Here is a 21,145-nt window from a genome sequence, read left to right on the forward strand (position 1 = left end):
ACGCTCAAACCTGTGCGCTTCACGGGCACTTGAAGCCAATAGTTTTGAAATTAATACTTAAGCAAGAAAAACTAAAAACGATGTAATTATGAAGCCAAAACATACTCTTACATACGCATGTCCAAAGTTAATTACACGCTTGCTCGCTATCGAATCGAGTCCAGGAAAAGGTGTTGATTGGTTCGGCAATTAGGCAAGCAATCTATAAACTGCGCCTTCCCATTTTTGAGCTTTCATTGCATGCTGATCCTCGGTGAATCCTCTCATGATGAACATGATTACTAGAGGCATGCACGCAAACACTCACTTGCTCAAAACGTTGGGTAAAATGTTGGGACTTGTTCCTTTTCTACCGGCTGCAAACAGTGAGGAAAAAGTGGCACATCGTCCTATTATCGAGATCATCATAATGCTCTTGTTCTTTCCTGATGATCTGCGTTTCTTGTTCCGTCGATTTTGATCTCTTACGATGTAATCTTTCCGCTGCACTTTACTCGCTACTCGAATCCTTTTCTTGTGTGCTCCTCGTCTACGTCTGCTGGTTTTGATCACTCTATCAAGCTACATCACGATGAGCTAACGGTCATCATCATTAACATTATCATCACTCGCTTCATCTTAAGCAACACCATCATCATCATCATCATTATATTCATTATAATTGGTTCTTATCATGATACAAACTGTGCGTGTGTGTGTGTTTTTTTTTTCTCATCATTCTGCCATTTTTGACTCGTCAAATGTGCTGTGCTGTGGTGTATCATGGTGTTAAGCCAGGCAAATAATTTCACTTCAAGTTATAGCCCTGACTCACTTACAATTGCAGTTCAGCATCCCTTTGCGGTCCACGATTCTTATCCCGGTGCCATGCCATGCGTTCGCGTTGACAAAATAAAACAATTGGTACCTATAGAGGGAACAATTATAAAAGTATATGAAACTACATTCGTCTAACAAAAACTCAACCTCAAACGTACACATTATGATGCAAAGCTAACGCTATTGTTGCAAGTTTGAACTGCTTTATAAAACCTATCGCATGATCACATCAACAAGCAAAAGTCAGCCAAGGAAAGTAATGAGAGAAACTGTCCAACGAGAAAACTGAGCATCAAAATGATTCAGGTCGAACGGCCACGAGAAAGGAAAATAAAAAAGAGCCTCCATTACCGTGACAACTCTTTTAAAAGCTTCGCGTCCCAAATGAAATCTCATCAATAAAACGCAAAAGAACTTTGAAGGGAAGTTCCGATACCGAGCCTCAGCGCTAGAAGGACCACAAGCAAATGAATAAGAAATAAAATCAGTCAGAAACCGTTTACAACAGAGAAACTCAAAATAATATCAATGTATCGGTTACCGAGATAACATGCCGTGCGAGCAGGTATTGGAAACCGGTATTGTTTATTACGAAAACCATGCGCGTACAACTTTTTTTTTTGTCTTCTCTATTGTAAATATATGTAAACGTGGAATGTATTCAAATTGATACCAAATAACTTCGGTTAAGTTTCAGCAATAACTTCGGTACAACACCTTCAGCAATGTAAATGATGCTTGGATAGATACAACCAGGGACACTACTGGCCAAGGAAAAGTCATGTGTAGCTAACTAGTTCCAAAGCATCGAACAAAACAATCATACCACAATCGAGTAGTAGCCCACGCGCTGGGTAAAACGTAAAGATTTTATTATTTTCTCTTTTGCACAAAATAAATGATCGTCATTAATTTTTATGAGGAGATAATTTATTTTGATATTATCATTGTGCTTAATCTTCGTACGTAGTGCCCTCGTATGTCTTTGCTATGTTGGGTTCCTTTTTTTATTCGTGTTTTTTGTTTCCATTCTCTCGCTCAAACTTGCTTGGGTGTTATATCGATGAATATTTGCTTCATGACTCTATTACCGTGCTCCGGACTCGAACCGTGCCGTTACACTGTGTTCTAAGACTCGAGAGTTAATCGGTTTACACCCAAAATCATCGATTTTTCGATCACCGTCAACTTTCTCGACCATGTCGATCGAATAGTATATAGAAATGTAAAACCCGGTGAAAGTGACAGTAGAACTTATATAAGAACCAGAAGCCTTATGTACAACCAACATGCTCAATACATCCATAATTTGTATCTATTGGGTAGGGTTCTGTCAAAATTGCATCGTAAGTAATACAACTTACGAAACATTTCTAACTTACGACGATTGGGAATAGTGGCATCTGTCAGTGCAAGACTAGGTTTCTTTTGGTTAGAATCATATAATGAAGGACAAGAAAATTCCCAAAACGAGCTACAATTGCTTCAGTGTGCATCCATATACGAGGAACAACAACAAAAATACCAAAAGCAGAACAGCGTTGGAAAAACAGGTAAAGGAGGAGGTAGAGCAAAGGGAACAAACAAAAATAGTTACAGTCTAATGTATTCTGACATTGACGGATGAAAGACAATTTATCAATCTCCATTGTGTTTTTGCGCGTTTTAATTTGCTATGGAACGCAACCGGCACACCAACGGTGCACAACGCCTAGACGAGCGCATCATGTTCATGATCTTTAGGGAGACCGCCGAGGACGGACGAAAATCTCTATACGCTCTGCACAAGGGCTGATGCTGCTGCTGCTTTGACGATTCGTGACAGTGACGATTGTGACTTCTGTCCAGAACGGCCACCGATTTTGATTCCATAATGCCCCAAAATGGCTGTTTCGTTCGGATCGTCCTTTCATGGAAGAGTGTGTAATATGGGTTGCCGAAACCTTACACTGCTTGCAATTCCAGTTCATGGCTGGCGTCTAAAAGAAATATTGGAGTTTGTTACATGTATTTTCGCGATGGTTGAGTGATAACAGCAGCGATTTTGCACATGGGTGGGTAGGACATCGAAACTCGCAGATATGGATTAGTCTAGTAAAGCTGGCATGCCTAACAGGTCGTGTATTTGCTGAGGAATAAGTATTTTTAAGTAATTGCATCAGTTTGATTATGTATGGGCATTTTATTTTGGAGCAGTTGCATTATTGCAATAAACCGTTTGTCTGTAACACTCTCAATTCTCGTCAACCATTAACCATCACCATACACGCTCTGTCACAAACAAGGCCTGAAATTTCAACTGATTGCCACAGCCTTACTGTCTATGAGATTTGCCTTCTCTGGCAATGTGATCGAACAAATGTTCATCGTTCAATTCATTAATCATCGAAGCATTAACCAAAGAATCCACATCCACAGGATGTATTTTCATTATGCCCCCGTACCGTGGCAAATGAGAAAGAGTGAATATGCGCATTGGAATTCATATTTTATTAATTGACAAATATAAAAATTTGACTCGCTGAGGTCACGTGTTCGTGGGTTCCATCGTCTTACTTTATCGCGGTTACACCACGAACGTTCTGTTCCGTGCTTGGAGGTGTGACTGCACAACTGCCCCACACAAAGGGCGGTGAACCGACTTATGCTTATGTTTTCAGCTCTGTTTCTCTTTATCAACACTATTAAAACATCATCAATCAAAGGCTGCTCACTCCGTACATCGACCAAGAGTAGTGGTTGTGTTTTTTTTTTCAATAAGTCCGTCCGTACATTGATAATTTATTGCTTTCGAACAAAATTCTTCACACTTCAATCGCTTTGATGAGGTTATCGGAGCTCTTGTTAACCTTATGTCACATGTGAAACTATGAAGCACGACGCAAATATTGTGAGGTCAAATAATGCTTCTCAGTTTGGTGCTTTACACGCAATACGCAGCGTTAGTCCATAGATGTGGTTCCTTGTTACTTTAAATGCTTACTTCTTCAAAGCACATGTAAAACATGAAGGGCTGGCTGTTTTGGTTGTATTACTTTTGCAATACATTAGTGCAAAATGTTATAAAGCAACGATGACTTAATCATCTATTTAGGAAGCGTCTTATGGTCATTTATCAAACAACACATTGATATTCCATGCCTATAAATCCTTTTTTCAAACTAAAACCAATCTTCGTGCGTAGCACCCACTGCCATCGTGCCTTGTCTGCCTTGACTGATCACATTTCATACGGATTCGTCTACTACGTTTTGCTGTATATTATACATGCAATCTAAAACTAGTCACATGGATTGACGCACCTTTAAACACACAACTTTCTATGCACGTAAGCTGCGGTTTGAAAAATGATTGTCTCTGATAAGTCGATTCCAATAAATGGAATACTAAAATGAAACAAAACTTAAAGAAAATACGTAGAAAACACGGATCACGGGGAGGATGATATCACAATCCACATTCCGCTCTATCCATTCGGGCTATACGCTTTTTTAAGGAGTCATACAATGCAGACAAACTTTTTATGGCCACGCTATCGAACGACGACGACGACGACGACGAAGATGACGGCGAACGACACTAGATGAGGAATTTTGGGAAGGCAGATCTTAGCATCTAATCATTTATAATTAATGATCAATTTTCTATCCTTACATATATTCGTCCTCAATGCGATCGTCTCAGCTAGGATCAGTGTGCCAGAATATGCGATGACTTGAGCCCGATCCATCTTTTCTCGCTGAGGCAAATTGAATGTATTTGAATACGGAGATATGAAATAATAATAATCTCTCCAACTATTTACGCATTTACAACACACAAGCGTCTGAGTCTCTCTGGTGCGATCAGCGTGCCGCATATGCCTCAACAACGGCAACGGGGTATTCGTCCCGGATAAGGAAATACCTTACACAACGAATCGAAAACCAAAGCGTTGTCCTCGGCCGGTGTCGTGTCGATCGTCCGCTCGACATAATTAATGAGGAGCTGCGTATCTTTCGCTGTAGACCCTACCTTAAGCAATGGTTCAACGATCGTTGAAGCTCAAGAATTCTATTCTATTCCGTTTTTTTATGGCGATCGCTTTATTAAGTAAGTTGTAGTGTTATTTTTCTCCTGCCGCTTAGTGCGGTTTCCGACGTTCCTCCGGCCGACGTTCCAGCCAGCCGATTGGGCAGATCGAGCCAACCCGAGTGCTTCGGGATGGTAATGAATTAAGACATCGTTTTTATTCGTCCAATCCCTACACACTCACACGCCCACAGCGTCGTTTCGCCGTGACAGGATGGAAGTAAAACATTATAACTAACTTATTAAATTTAAAGATCATTAAGAAAATTTATCATTGTATTTAAGATCATCAATTACGGAATTGTTACGTGCCCGGTTTCCGATTGCAGACGACACATCGGAAAGATTCCTTCAGATAGTTGGTCGTTTTGGGTTTTCATTTTCGTATTTTCTCGATCTGTTAGTTGAAAAATGAGCGTACATTGCCAAGCCATACTGCCAATCGAATGGCAGCGATAGGAACACGATCAACGATCTTGTCACAGAGTCTGTGAGCTACGAAATGCTGCAGCCAAACACCGACAACCATAGCGCGGACACACACTGAAGAATCCCTTAACCAAGGCCATATTGAGAAACCATCCGACTTTCATTTCGTTTCGTTTTAACATTTCATTTGTAGATACACGATGAGCAAAAGCGAAGAAACGTTCTAATGCATTCGTTTGTGGCGCTTATTTTCTCTCAAGAAATACGATTGGACAACGGAAAGCCTTCATTAGGGAATAGCAAACAGGGGATATAATTGAATTAGCTTTTCTTTTTCCCCCATTATGATATGCGCATCGCCGTTTCCCATCCAGCGATAACCGCTTTTTCGGTGTTTTTTTTACTCTACAATTCAAATTCAAAAGCCCTTGTCTAAAATGGTATTCATGATTTAATTACTTCGATCCGGGCACAGAAAAGTTTGTTCGCAAAGCGCGCGATCGTGTAAGTTGGTGCGATCGTTCCACCTTCGGTAGGCAACTTTTGGCGAGGATGGAAAGAAATACGAAACATTGCACAATTTACTCGAAAAAGTCCAACTTATCTATCAAAACCGAAATATGTAGCAGGTTTTAGAAGACTTTTTTTGTTTTGACTAAACATCCGCACACCTTTTCAAATACGCTTCAATACGGCCTTAAACTGTAAAAATAAAGTAAAAAAATGCGACACGAACTTGATTTAAGTAGCTACCAACTTGCCACTGAATCGCTGATGAGCAGAATATATTTTCTTAAATTAAATCATTAATGAGCAGCTCGTTTCTTTCAATGACATGTCATTATTTTTTTCCTCCCGGGACTATTCCTAAAATCTTCAACAAGCTTTAACGATATTCCAACCGATTCGAGGTAAATACATATTCAAGCTTCAAGTGTTTTGGAACACTTTGGAAGAACTTTAACAAACTCCTCTAATCCACCTTCAAATATGCACAGTTTAAGAAACTATACAGAAACAGTGGATTGCAACTGATTAAAGCGTCAGGTCGTCCTGGTGGGATTATTAGCACAATTATAGCGTAGGATTACATCGCGGCCTTAAATAAGACGGTGATTTAATTTTTCTGCCCAGTGCGTTCTGTACTGCGGAAGGTTTGATGCGTGCGACTGCCTTCTCAAAATGTCCTATTTCTTCACAAAAGAGGATTGGCTAGAATCTCGTCGCTGGAGTTAAAGGATTGTGATTGTTTGCGACGGAGATTAATTACCACTCATAAATAATATTTCAAAACCGCATGGAGCACGCTTGACGGCAGGTTAGGCCGGGCCTGTATTTGAAATTAGGTACAGCTCACTACACCACGTTCGATGCATTCTTTGAAGTTTTGATATTTTTCAGCAGTGCTAGAAATGGTGTGATGTGTCAGTGGGAACTGTCGCCTTCACAAGGGTTGTCCCTTATTATTTGCATGCGTGTGCAGAAATTGTTTTATCGTGTGTAGTTGCGTGGTTGAGCTGGGGAGGCACAGTTAGGATAGCTAGGAATCGAGATGCTAGCAAAGGGTTGGAAGCCTTGATGACGTCTGAGCAGATGCCTGAAGTGAAAGCATTGTTGAAACAATCCTCAAATATTCCTTTTCTAATTGTCCTTTTCTAGCAAAGCATAAGCAACACTTTCACTTAGTACCATCAAGATGGTACGTCAAGACTTTTTAACAAGATCGTATCTATGTTTCAATCACGTTTCAAAGTTTTCGAGGAAACAACGTGGCTTCTGACGGTAATTAATAACATTCTCTTGTTTGTGATTTCGCGATCCAGATGCCCGCGATAAGTGAAAACGAGGATGTTTTGGTTTTCAGATCCCCGGAAGTACAGGAGCGGACGATGATGAACGCCATTAAAATAGCCCCGACTGTAACATCACCAAAGATGGTAACGGGCGGCGATGAAACATCTTTCAACTACGATAAACTTTCACCAGATACCACTGCTGAATTGATAACCGACTAGAAAGACAGACGCATCCTGCGCACAAAGCTGGAAAATCTGTGGAAACGCCGACTCATTTTTTACGCTCGCGCGCTCCTAAAGACCAACTGTTGAGAAAACAATTACAAAATGCGGACAACTGGCGATATAATGTTGCACCATTTCGGCAAAACCAAGCACTACTGCCGCTGCTCCCTCAATAGGAACAAAGCTGAAAAGGATTACATCTTTTTGCGTTAGCATTGGCCCAGGACCAGAAGAACATAACGCCGCTCCCATAATTATGATAATTATTACCTCTCATTAACAACAGCCACAATCGGTTTGTTTGTGTTTTCAAGTGTTTGTGGGTGAAATGACATTCTTTTCTGCAACTTTCTGTTTTGCGCCAACCGAAAAACGGCGATGCTTAAATCACACGATTTCGAGCTCGACGTCATGATTTTTAACGAAATCTGAGGGCACAAGGCGACGGCAAGTACTTCCGTCTAAGCAAAGTTTGTTTTTCAATTCTTTCACACCTGTAACTGAGTGATGGAAGCTGGTAGTTGTGAATAACATCAATCTATCTTCAGTCCTTGTCTCAATGTGACTTCATAACGCAATTCCAATTGTAATTCTACCTTTGTTATTGTTATTTCCATTCCTATAATACATGTGGACAAGTATTATTTCTAGTTGGAAGATTCAGTTCAATTAGATTGCGAAAGCAAGTTCTATGTGAATGAAATTAAAGTGAAGAGAGATTTTCATCGAGAAAACACTCATTGAAGTGAGAAAACTGCTCGAAACAGTCAAACGCCAGATGGCTCTGGAAAAAAAGGAAATGAAATTCACACAAGCTTTTGCATAACACCGCAAGATGGCACTTATATCGGCACAAACGTGGTTCTTAACATGGGAAAATGTGTCGGGCGATTGGTCTAACATTTAAAAGCTATCGGTTTTTTTTTGTAAGAACGTTTTTAGCTCAAATTCTAATATTTAAGTAAAACTTTAAAAATTGCCTGCTAAAGATTCACTATTTTTATAAACATAAAGAGGCTGACGAGAAATACGGCCAGGCCGTCATTTATGAATTTAAAAAAAAAGAGTTAGCATTACTTTGCTAAGAAGGCTATACTGAGTTTTTTTTAAATGAAAGTAATGTTCTGTTGTTTAAATGAAAGTAACTATGAAGTTCAGAAAGGGTTGTAGCTAATGCAGTAAAACAATCAATTTTATATTGATATTTAATTTTGATAAAGTTTAATTTACCTCCTAAACCATCGAATTCTTGACTTAATATTTACAAATAGTTTATAATAATATTTACAAATAGCGGTCTGGCAGTAGAGAGGCCAGTAGAAGTGTCTTTCACCCGGCCGGACCGGGTCTCGAATCCCGTCCGGACCGTCTCCCGAAAAAATCTCTAACGATTCAGCTACATGGCATAAATAGGCATCACATGTTGGGCATGACTTCGTAAAGTCGTCAAGACGTCGCCCAGAAGCTGTGGATAGTCAATGCCATGCTCTGGTGAAATATTTTAGATAGTTTGTAGCTATTCTAGATTTTAGGAATTTAAGCATTGCGCTGTGACGATATCGTAAGCAATGAGGTCTTAGAAGGAAAATAATTGTTAGATACATGCAAACTGAGTAGAACTTGAAATGAAAATCGGTAGTAGAGGCGATAGAGACAACGGTTTTCAGATCGCAGGACCATGACAGGGAACCCACTTTTATCTGATTGTTAGCAGCGGATACTTCGCACCACCTTTTTCATACTTTTAAATCGTCTAAAATTATGTCTTCGTTATATTGTTGAAAATCACCAGCAACACTTTGTACTAACGTTCCTTTAGTTCAAGGTCCGTCGATACATGCTGCCATTCGTGTGGCAGCAATTAGTTACGATTATAGTCACTTGGCTCAAGGCAAAAATCATTAACGTTATTATCCTTTCCGAGGACATGGCACAGTTGTACGTCATCGCCTACTACCGGTGAACTAGACATCGGGCCGAAAGAGCCGAAAGATGAAATATCCTGCTGTTGCCGTTTCAATGGCTACGTTTCTATTCTAGGCCCGTTGCCCGATGGGTCGGTAAGGCATTTCAATCCGAAGCGACAAGGACACGACAATAAAACCGTCGTGCGAAGAAAACGGTTTCGATAGAGCAGTGACCTTGGATGGAGGATGGATCCTGATTCCGTCTCGTGGCCGGCCCATCGTCGGATACTGTAAAGCAGGCAAGATTCCGGTCGTGTGACCACCACCATTCGGAGGAACGTTCCGGCACATAAGAGTCGTGTGCATATTTATTCTCACATATTGGTGATTTTTGAGCTGTGATCCCACCTAGCAGGACGTCCGTGCGGACGTACATGGGTGTCTCGGAAATGTTTGCTTTGCTTTGTGGCGTGTAATTTGTTTTGAACAAACTAATAAACAAATAAAGCATCACACACTGTGCGCGCGTAGAGCATAACGACATGTTTTCTAGACGACCTATACCTACAGTACGAGCATTTGTAGCATTTCCACTAGTGACCATAGTGCCTCGACACGGATTCAATACTGATGCACTGAAATTCACGCTGATTAGTAATGCTGGACGGATAAACAAAGTGCGCTCGTGATCAAAGCGTGAGCATGCGATTGACCATTCGATTGGAAATCGTAATCCACAGGCGTTAATTACCGTATCCGGCCGCTTCCGATCGCAATTGAAATGGTTTTGGCCGGAACCTTGGGCATCGCATCTTGGAGATGCTAGTTTCGGTAGTTTCTGTAGATTTTCCATTTCTTTCTTAATATTACGCGTGCTTTCCGTAAAAGGCAGCAGCAGTAAAACCATAAAGCTAAAACTGAGATCTGCGTTCATGCAATCCAGACGATTTTACCTCAGTGAATACCAAACTACGTTTTTGACAAAGTATGGATTTGAGCATACTTTCCAAAGCATTTAGTTTGGATAAGTCCCTTAGAGAAAATTTCAAATTCAAACAGAATTTCTAGTTGTCGAATTACTTTATCACTTTATTAGGTATGTTTTATTAGGAACGGTTTTTGTTATGACCTCCAATATTTTCGGGACGATCCGGGTTCGTTCGGTAAATTTGACTCATGGAGAAGTATTGCCACTTCGCACTGTACACCGTGCCGTACCAACTGATGCATATCTAACGTTTGTTGTCATGTTTATTTTCCAAAATTTTAATTTTTATTGTAAGAGAGCCATTACAGGACGGGCCCGATCCGTTCGTATGCCGTACCGTTCGCAGACACCAGCATAAAGCAAGCCGAACGCATATTCTACCTATACGAGTAAGTGCTGCGACTTTGCTCAAAGAACTCCGGGGAACCTGCCGTCTTCTCCCGACAGCACAATGGCCAAGGATCTGACATCGGGGATGAGCGGACTTTATTGGTATCATTACGAGTGTAAACTAATAAAAGTATCACCAACAGCACGATCGGCCCTCCAGTAGGCGAGAAGGTCTAGGCTCGTGTGCCTGTACAAACTTTGTACACGTTTAAAGTGGGAGAAAAGCATCAAATCCTTCCTATTTTGTGTTTCACTTCTGCAAAGGCAACACAAGCACAAGGAGCAATTTACAATTTACAAGCGTTCCTATACTTTCATTTACTGCTTCCAAAATGTTCAAAACTTACAAAACTGTGAAGATAGTATGGGAACGTTTCGTTTCTTTCTAAAAGTTTGTAAAATAAGTCTCGTTTCAGGGGAAATCCAGTTTATATTTTTTCGTTCTAAGTTGCATTCTTTACAGCGTTTGCATTGCAAAAAAATCATTTTTAAAAGTGTAACTATTCCGGAAGAAATATATATTTATTTTATTTTTTTATGTATAAAGAACCCGCATTGCAAGGAAATGTAAATTTGTAACACACAAAAAGCGCTTTTTTGTAACAGTATTGCGGATCCTTTGACGTTGAAAATGAACTTTTTGTACATATTATAATTTACCCTTACAATTGTCTCAGTCATGTTGACGATCATTCTTAATTCATTCTGAACGTTCTATCCTCTGCATGCCGCATGCAAGGCAGCCAGTAACGAAAAGGTAAAGGGAAAGAAAAGTCAAGAATGTTTCGCGGATCTGTCTCGAGCCGGCTAATAAATTAACCCACGATACACATGAATACCACCAGCGAGGTCGACGGCTGCACACGGTAGCCGCAGCCGCAACTATTCCTAAAGCCAACCTAACTAAACCGACCTCGCAACGGGTACTACCGGCCAGGTCAAGACGAAAGTAAAACCTACTATCATTGCCAGAAACAAAGGTTTACAAAGCAAATAAAATAAAAATCCCGCGCACACACTAACACACATTTCGGCTCGCTACTTCAGATCGCAGCAGATTAAAAATTGTTTCTTGATTAAAATTATGTGGCGACAGTTCCGCCACATTAACTTTTTATGGACCGAACAAAATACATATTCGTCTTTAGCGGAACTACATTTTAATTATTTCCACAGTATCCACTCCGTCGCGTCCGACCACTTCTCGGAACCACGTTCCTAGATGATAAGTAAATTTCGCAAACAAACCTTACAAGTATATAAAAATATTCATACATAAATAAACCGAACATATGAATAGTGGAGTTCGAAGAATTCGAAGAAAATTCCTGCCCCCAATCGATGTCATCGTATTTGCCCAGCATTGAAAGCATTGTCTCATGCGCTGCTGCTGAACACTTGCCCCGATCAGATTAACGGCTAAATCTGTAAATCAGCCAATCATGACATCTTACCACACTACTTCACCTTCCGGAACGCCCTTGCTGTGCTAACTGTGAGGCGATTATCTCGTCCTAAGCTGTCACCGTGGCAGATTTTACTCGCCTGCCGTCATCCGTTCGATACGTACGCCTACGGCAGCACACTGCCCTCGGAAGAAACGCCACCCCTGCCGAACGTTGAAGCTGCATGAGGCTATTCTTTCACGTACGTCATTCGTGGGATGCGGCTTTCGACCGCCGCTGAGGGATATGATTGTCCCCTCGTCACATTCTCTGCCTCCGTTGCCGGCCGAGGGATGCTAAAAGCCGAAAGCAAGCGTCCCAAACACCCATATGTTTCCCATTCCGCTTCACACGCTGGTTCTGGTGTTTTCCAGCAAACCGTTCGCATTCACACACTTACCTCACACCCTGCCGGTAGGAAGAGGTTTTCCTTCCCAACTTTGCTTTAGCTGTAGAAATGAACAAAACTGCACTTTACCGCAAATGCTAAAGGTTCACCCCAGGACAGCTGCCTCATGCAAGTACAACGTGCGGGGTATTCCATCATACAAGTATGCCGAATAATCGAAGTTTCCGGCACTGCCGAAAGCAGACTACACCGTAGTACACAGTCCGGATGTTTTGTGTTTTGTGATTTATTTTATGATACCAAATGGTGCTGTCACCTTCTCGGAATCCTCATATCAAACTAATTATCACATATAGAAGCGCTAGTTTACAATTACATACATCTACTTCCTTACAACAGTTTACTGCCAAGGCACATCACATGATCGCTGGGTAACTTAGTTGGTGCAAATGCCTGTTACTATCTCATACAAAACTCGAAGCAATATAGGTACCGGCCGATTGATACGACCGATGGTTGTAAGACGCTGGTCCGTTGGGAATGGAATTTTGATTCTGAAAACCATGTTGCGAGTGATCCGACAACTGTTGCGAGTAATAGTAGTGGTTCTGCGGGTGGTGATGCGAATGGTGGTACGGCCATTGATTAAGCGGATGTTGTTCAGGCTGAAGGCTGCTAAGCTGATGCATCGAGGTAGGTGGCGTTATCAACGACACTGGTCGCGAATCGTTACCGATCGGAAGCTGGGGCTGTGCTAATACGCCCGATCCCACGGTCGACGGCTGCGATAGCTCACCATCAAATGCAAGGTCCGGCGTATTTGTCGATGAGGAATGGTCCTTCTTGGCTTTCATTCGTCGATTCTGGAACCAAATTTTGATCTGCCTCTCGGTCAGCTTCAGCGTATTCGCGATCTCGATGCGACGTCTTCGGTTCAGGTACCGGTTAAAATGGAACTCCTTTTCCAGTTCAAGCGTTTGATGGCGGGAGTACGATTGCCTGGTCCGCTTGGAAGGCTCTTTAGGATGATCTGATGAGAGGGAAAGAAAGGGAACAAGAGTTTGTTAGTAACGCCGTCAACATATAGTGCTGAATATGAACATACCTTCCGATTCACCATTTTGGTTCCAAACGTGTCCTGCTAGCCCGTGTGATGAGATTGCACTTTCCATGTCCTTTGGTGAAAGAGGCGGAGTGCTTACACCATCATAGTTCGGTGTGGCCGGCTGTCCCAGACTGTGTAGTGTGTAGTTTTCACCCTGCGTCGTATCAACGCCATGCTTGGAAGTGTTGTCCAACAGACTGTCGATACTATCGTCGGTTTTGTTCGGCGATAGAGGCACAATGTCAGGAACGATGCGGTCACTGGCAGCAGGAGAAAGGATACCACTATTGCAGCCCATCGTCGTTGCTGTCCGGCGCACCGTATCCTTCGCTACGCCGCTAGCGTAATGGGGATTGTACTTGAGTTTTTTAGCCGGATTAGTAAGAAGCGCCCGCAACGCTGGAGAGTCCGTTGCGTTGCTTGCCTCTCCAGCCGCCCCCTTCTCCGCCGGTTTCCCATCCTCCTCCGAGTATTTGCGTTTCATTGCTGGCTCTTTTGCAACTTCACCAATCTTGCCGCAGCTCATTATTCCAACGCTGGAAGACGCGCTCTCATTGGCTCGAATCCAGTATTCGCCTGCCTGCAGCTGCTGCTGCTGCTGTGTTCCATACGCGGCCTGATGTGCTAATGGTTGGTATGGATAGCCATAGTAACTATCATACTGATTGTCACACTGATCCACTTGCTGATGTCTGCCATTGAACTGGTATGAGCTGAAATGTCCATCAGGATAATATTGTCCCGCCGAAGAATAGCCGATAGCCGCGGAAGATGCCGTTGGCGCGAATTGATTCTCCTGCTGTTGTGGCGGTGCGTACTGCGAAGTTTGTAGTTGCTGTACTTGCGGCACACTCGAGTTACTATCCGTGTACTGTAGTGTCGATGGACAATGGTTTGTAATGAACTGCTCCTGTCCAAATGGCGCATAGTTGTAGCAAGAATTGTAGTAACTGGTTTGGTACTCATTGTACAGTGGATGTGTTGCTGCCATGTTGCCCGGAAATGTTCTCACTCGCGATTTGCAATGCGATTTTGTGCTTAGAAAAACGATTACTGCACTTCACCGCACCCCGATCTTATCACGCACGATATCCACAAACGAATGAATGCTGCATCGGCTAAGCTGCTGATTTTTGTCATCGAACTCTCTACCTCTACGTTGTGCTCGGATTTTCGCATCCTATGGCAATAACACGTCCAGTGGCACACGACCTAACCTAACAACATACGGCAGGCGTAAAAATAAATACAATAAACCATTTCTGCATCCTTTGCACTCTGCTGCAGTGACACCATATTTAGGGTAGATCCTCGGGTAGGAAGAGAAGCAAAGGTAGAACTGCAAAGGGACTGCGCCGTTTTCCCCTCCGTACTGGCTAACTTCAATGATTACCCTAATCCTAATACGCACAGCACACTCACACATACATATCTAAGGGTCAAAAGTACATAACAAGATTGTAATGTAAGTGATACATCCAAAACCCATACTCTCTTCATACGTACCTATTTACACCCACCAATATTCATGCAAAGGAACCGAAAGGAAAAAATAACATTTTTGAAGTACCTAAATAAGCAGACACGCTTCCAGGGCTGCATTATTGCTCAAGGATAGTATGAAAACTTTTATATTGATACATTTACCTTCTGAACATCAAGGCTACGAGTATATTGTAACTCAGCGACACCAGCAATCGAGCATAATTGCCGTCAACTCGTGGGTGGTGTGAAGGCCGGTAACAATTTATGTCGGCTTCCGAATTTCTGATGAACGACGCGTGGGCTGCTGTATTTCTACTAACTTCATTAGCTGAAATTAGCCTAACGTAAACTGATGCGTTTGGGTTGGGTCTGTTATTCGTTCTGTTTCGGCAGGATGTATGATTTCATCTGAATTGACCTGTAATACAATTTTGCTTAACCATGCGCACGAATTGTACACCACGGACCGGGCTACACATGCACCGAAACGTTCGACAACTACACTTGGGACCTCTTGACATCCCTTGCAGTACACACTGTGTATCTGCGATGCACATAAGCTGTAGGTTTTCCGTGCGGTGTAAATTGAATTGTAACTCATCGATACGCCAAATCGTAGAAAGGGAGGTTGAGGGGAGAATACCGAACGTATCGATCCATTTTACCATCCTTTCAATACAGCCACCCCCTAGCAATGGAAGCTACCGATTTTTGAGCTTCCTAGCTTCCCTTGGATTGATTGCGCGGTGGGTATCGACGTTGAATTAGATTTCCGCTTTCCCGCTACATCCCCTAACGGAAGCGCCAGAGCGATCGGTACGCGGCACGCGCTATTCCAACTGAAAGCGAAACATCACCCGCCCCGGGAGGAAAGGAATCGAACAAAACCATCACAAAAATTTGGTGCGAAAAAGTGCAGGCCATGAACTAAATAAATAGTCATAAATTAAAATGGTGTGACAGTCAGTTGGAACAATTGTTCCCAAAATTTGGCCGAGCCATTTCCGGGGTGGTAGCGATTTCATCCGCAGGGAAGGTAACGGTTGAAACACATCATTTATCTCTACGATATTTGTCAACTATGTGTGCGAATGGTTCAGCTCGGTTCGCCGAATGCGACAGATGTAATGCAAAATCAAAGTCTACGGGCTTTAGTTTAGATGTGCATCATCGACGGATTGCAGTGTCCACTGCCGTCATCAATACAGCCACCTATACAGTAATGACGGTGTTTGAAGAAGAACTGAGCGGCACGATTTTCAGCCTTCCTACATTAAGACCCTCCGAAAATCGTTTCATTAATCATGTGCAAGCCACTATGCGCTGGCATGCAACAGGCGCCGGCCGATTGCATCGTATTTGTTCATTCGCATCTCCAGACGCGCAGGCAGACGTATTTTAAAACCAATGATGATTTCATAACCTTGTCCACGCACCAACCCAGCCAATGCTTCACCATGTTTTCTAATGGATTTCCATTCATAAGACACGATTACACCGACAGGTAATCATCAATTATCAGTAATAAATGATACCGGCTTCGTCACCAAGGCTGTAAGACAGTGGACAAGAGTGTTGCCGTTGGCTATCGCTCGAGAACACCTTTCAAAGGATTATAAACAATACGTTGTCATGCTCGCATCGCTTCTTCGATTCAACATTCTTTGCTCGTCGTTTGTTTTGGCGTTGTTGCATTAGCCACAGATTTTACTACCAGTACGCCGGGGGATTTTTTACTTTAGCAGAGAACGCCCTTCATCCTGCATTTGACACCTGTGATTTGTGAAAACGTTGCCCGTCTGTTAGGCTGGTATGGAAAAAGAAGTGTACCTGTACTTAAAAAAACGTCTAGCATATCAAATTCGGATTTCCATTTGCTGAGGGTAAAGTTTAAATGATGCTTGCAAGTCGGTTGTAATGGTAGTAATGTTTGTCTACCCTAAACAAGCAATTCTGGGCGGGGAGGCATGATTGTTTGGAGATACATTGCATTTGTTATTTCTGGATAGAGCTAACAACCTAAGAGGTAGCAAAACTTGAAACCCTTTTACCCCGATGCGGTTTCGTAAACATCCTCAAATTTAGGATAGGTAGGTAAATTTCTTTACAATTACAAACACAAACTAATAACTTTTTGAAGGAGTTCATTTTCATTTCATTCGACAGTCAAAAATGTCAAAAATGATGTAATTTTCTGAACATTGCTTTTCTGTGATACAGTCTTCAATACAACTATACGAACACCTAGCCGTACAAGTATACAAGTAGTCTTCCTAGCCGACTTGGGCAGTGGAATAATTTTTGTTTTATTTTTCCAACATTTTGTTACATTTTATCTTTCTGAAAAACACATTGCCTTATTTTTACTTAAACTTAAAGCTTAAAGGAAGCTTAAACTGTTTTCTTCTTGTTTTCTTTAACAACTTCAAAAAATATTTACGTTAAAAAAGATTGTGTTAAGCTATTCGTATTTTTGAACGATTTTTAAAATCATTACAATAGCGGAGAAAAATATTTTCCGTAGGTGTTCGTATAGTTATGTTATAAGGAGCAATTCTGCAGGTGCAAAAATAAATTGTTAAAGTGTGTTTAAAATTATACTTTTTTCTTCAAAATGCGTGTTTTGTGATATTCTACAACTAACTTCAACATCCGTTTCAGCTTAATCTTCTAGTATTAATGTTATTAAGAAAAACAGGTGTTCGTATAGTTGTTTTAAGGACTGCAAGATGAAAATAAATCTTTTGAACATAAACAGATAATACATGTAACAGCAGTTTATCAGGGTGAAATTTACGCTTTCAGATGAGGTTTTGTGATAATTGAAGTTTCTAAACTACATTAAAAAATTATAAAGAAAATTCATAAGGAAATAATCGCTTGATTGTCTTGATCATGTGTAAAAGATTAGGATAATTTGTTTTAGGATAAATATAGTAAAAACGAATTGAACTGGTAAGAAATAAAAAAAGCAAATTGACTTTCGTTGCTATGAAACATTGCAGAGCCCCACCATTGCAGAACTGCAGAACGCACGATTATAAATCGCTTATTTTTTTGGATGAATCCTTTAAGCTCACTGTGTTTTAAAAATTGTTTATAACAGCCTCCTGAGGTATTGATCACTTGCTTGCATCACTTGATCATAGCTGAATAGTTAGTTCTGGATGCGGGGAGACGGTCCGGACGGGTTTCGATTTCCTGTCCCGGCGTAATGGTACAAGTCTTGGCTTAGTTCGAGTAAGCTTAAGATCTGTAATTATTTTTATTTATTTATTTCTACGAATGCACAATGCATAAAAATTCAATTACTGTACCAGCTTTTTCCGGAAAGTTCTCTAGCGCTTCTTAAACCCATACAATCTACAGTAATTATTAAAATTAAGCAGATATTTGCACGCATTAATGATTCGTACCAAAAACAAAACAAAATCTCCCCCAACTATAAACCCAATAGCAATAACCTAGGTAAGCTTTTCTTTTATACTACCCGAGTTGCGTGCCACTTGTTCTTTGGTTTATCAGTATTAATGGTGTTGAAAGACGAACCAAAACAAACCCATAAACTACTAGTTATCCATCACCTAGCGATCAGTCAAGCAATGGCCGAGACGAAGGGGACAGAACGCACATATCAGATTCAAAGGTCGTAAATAGCCGTGTTCCTGCTAACCGTGCATTACAACCTCGACGTTGCCGGTTAGGAATCACTGAACCATAAAGAACCAAGAACGTGCCTCCCCATTGCACCGTTTCCGTCCTCGACGCCTTTTTTTGCGGAGCGGGCACAAACGGCTGAGTGAGGACAACCTGCGCTCTAATAAATTACAATAATTTGTTGAAATTTATAATTTATTTCTTCATTTTCGATTCGTGATCGAGCTGAGTTGATTCTGATAGACGATTCTCCTCCAGTTGTTGTCTAGTTCCTGGTGTTTGATGATTCGGAAGGGGTTGGCTTTTCCCGTTTTTCTGTCTTCTTCTTCTTCATCATCGTCTGCTGCGTGGAGCTATACTTCAAGTAGCACCAAACTTTAAGCTATTCATGCGGTATCTAATCGCTTTCACCCATTTGCCATTGCTACAAATGCTAGGTTATGTTTTGCTTCGTGCACCATATCTTACACAAAGCGCCGCTAAAACTATGCACACGTTCAGTTTACAAAAGGACGTTTGCGGTGGTAATATTCCACCAAACCTGCGAGCCGTACGCAGTGCGGTCTTGGACGTGAACGAAAAAATATAAAACAACAGTTTACGCCCCACGCTCTCCTCTGCATAATTTATTAGGTTAAAAATTAGTTAATATTTAATTTATAGCATTTCGAGCTTTTTCTTTCCGCCACATGGGAAAGAGGAACTTACACACGCACATACGGTGTCCCAAACCTCGTTCAGCGGAGAGTAACGTGGAAAACAAAACCCCATATAAACCGAAACCTGTGTCAACGAAACGATCCAAAGACAACGGACATCCTGAGCGAACAACTCAAACTCAAATTTATATGAGAACTTTCGGCGTCGAGTTTGGCGTCGCTGCCCGCTGGAGACGTTAAACAACGCTTTTAGGAGCTAGAGTGGCGTGGCGCGATCGTGCCGACTCAGTCAGCATTTGGTGTCAAGCGGGGTGAAAATTTACGACCTTTTAAGCTGTGCTTTGACGTTTTGGGGCTGATTTTGCCTCGCCTGTTTTATTTATGATAAAAATTAAAGCTTTATCTGCTTACTGTTTCCTTCCCGTGACTTGATCTCATTTTCGTTAGCAAATGTTCGTATGTACGATTGCCGCCTTGTGCCATAGAGAAACTCGCCCGTTCTGGTGCGGGTACGAAACATGCGCCCGTTGATTTTGCTGCAGCTTCTTGTGATGCCAAGGCTCGGCTCGAGTGCAGAATATACGGATTGACGGAGTTGCTCCTACGAAAGCTATCGCACGGTTTATCACGTTGGACGGGTCTGGCCTGATCTGCACCGGACCGGCATCCGTTCACCCCTTTCAGAAGCGTAATATGATCTTCTTGATTCCAAAAAATACCGGAGGATGAAACCGAAAAACGCGAGCAAAAAACACGAGGCTACTGCAAGCAATATAAATGCTTCACCAAGGATCAAATTAATTAGATTTTTTCGTGTGTTGTTTTAAGGTCGGCGAATCGTGCGTTTGCGTTTATTTGATCGACGCGCCTGTGCCGCTATCTGTTCGTTTGATAGTAATGCGCCGAGGAAGATCGTGGAGGTTAGTGGATCATAACACTGTTTCAGAAGCTTTAATATAAATTTAAAAAGCGATGATTAGCAAAAAAAAACATGTTTTTTTCCGGCTACACTGTAATCCTATTCGCTGACACACGTTTCCCGTTCCGTATGATGTTATGCAGACCAAAAGAACGCAGCCTCTGCGTATGGACGAGTTTCACAGTCTGACGAAAATGAATACGGGCAGATAAGAATCGCATTTAGTTTTAAGTTCATGGTCATTAAAATTTTTCAATTTTCAACCACTGGTGTTGAGTTTTCGCGATCCTTTTGAAGTGACGACATGGAAATAAAAGACGATCATTCCACTTGTGATGGTTCTCATTTCGATTTTTGAATTTTGTTTTTTGTTACGCTAAAACAGTCACAATATACTAGCTAAGCTTGATCATCGTATTTCGTTTCGAGTGAGTTCCTCTTAGGTAAAAAACGAACGGTTTTCTAGCCATACCCATTCATAGATGTTACAAGCTGGGGAGCACCGGAGGCCATAGCGGCGTAGGTCTTTACTCGAAAGGAGAAGGGCTCAGATCCCGTCCGGACCGTTCGCCCGTTGTGAGAACTCTCCATTGAAACTACGTCGCATTAATAAAATCAAGTTTACTATTAGATGGCAGGCAAGACATAATATGGCACATTACGAAATACTATCTGTACAGCTGCGAGGGAATAAAATGTCCTGGAAAGCCCGATGGAAAAACAAAGGAAGAGAAGAAGAGTGTAATGAACGAGTTACAAAACTTAATTAATAACTACATGGTACGACGACCAGATTCTTAAAGGGTCCTAAAGGGAATTCCTAATTCATGATATTTATAGATTTTAACATAGCAAGGAAAGACAATACTAAACCTTAATTATATTCAAGATTTCCTAAGCA

General features: G+C 41.6%; 2 protein-coding genes across 2 annotated transcripts in view; one reads left to right on the top strand and one right to left on the bottom strand.

Annotated features, from left to right (window-relative positions):
- Window positions 1–21,145, top strand: part of LOC118507771 (homeotic protein Sex combs reduced) — a 62,130-nt gene that overhangs the window by 12,175 nt on the left and 28,810 nt on the right. The window lies entirely within an intron of this gene.
- On the bottom strand, window positions 12,688–14,725 carry LOC118507770 (segmentation protein fushi tarazu). Its single transcript, XM_036046791.1, has 2 exons — window positions 13,525–14,725; window positions 12,688–13,449 (listed from the first exon to the last, which is right to left on the bottom strand). The coding sequence occupies exons 1-2, from the start codon at window positions 14,513–14,515 to the stop codon at window positions 12,884–12,886; spliced, it is 1,557 nt and encodes a 518-aa protein (XP_035902684.1). The 5' UTR covers window positions 14,516–14,725; the 3' UTR covers window positions 12,688–12,883.

The sequence above is a fragment of the Anopheles stephensi genome, chromosome 2 (genome assembly GCF_013141755.1).
Source record: "Anopheles stephensi strain Indian chromosome 2, UCI_ANSTEP_V1.0, whole genome shotgun sequence".
Taxonomy (NCBI): domain Eukaryota; kingdom Metazoa; phylum Arthropoda; class Insecta; order Diptera; family Culicidae; genus Anopheles; species Anopheles stephensi.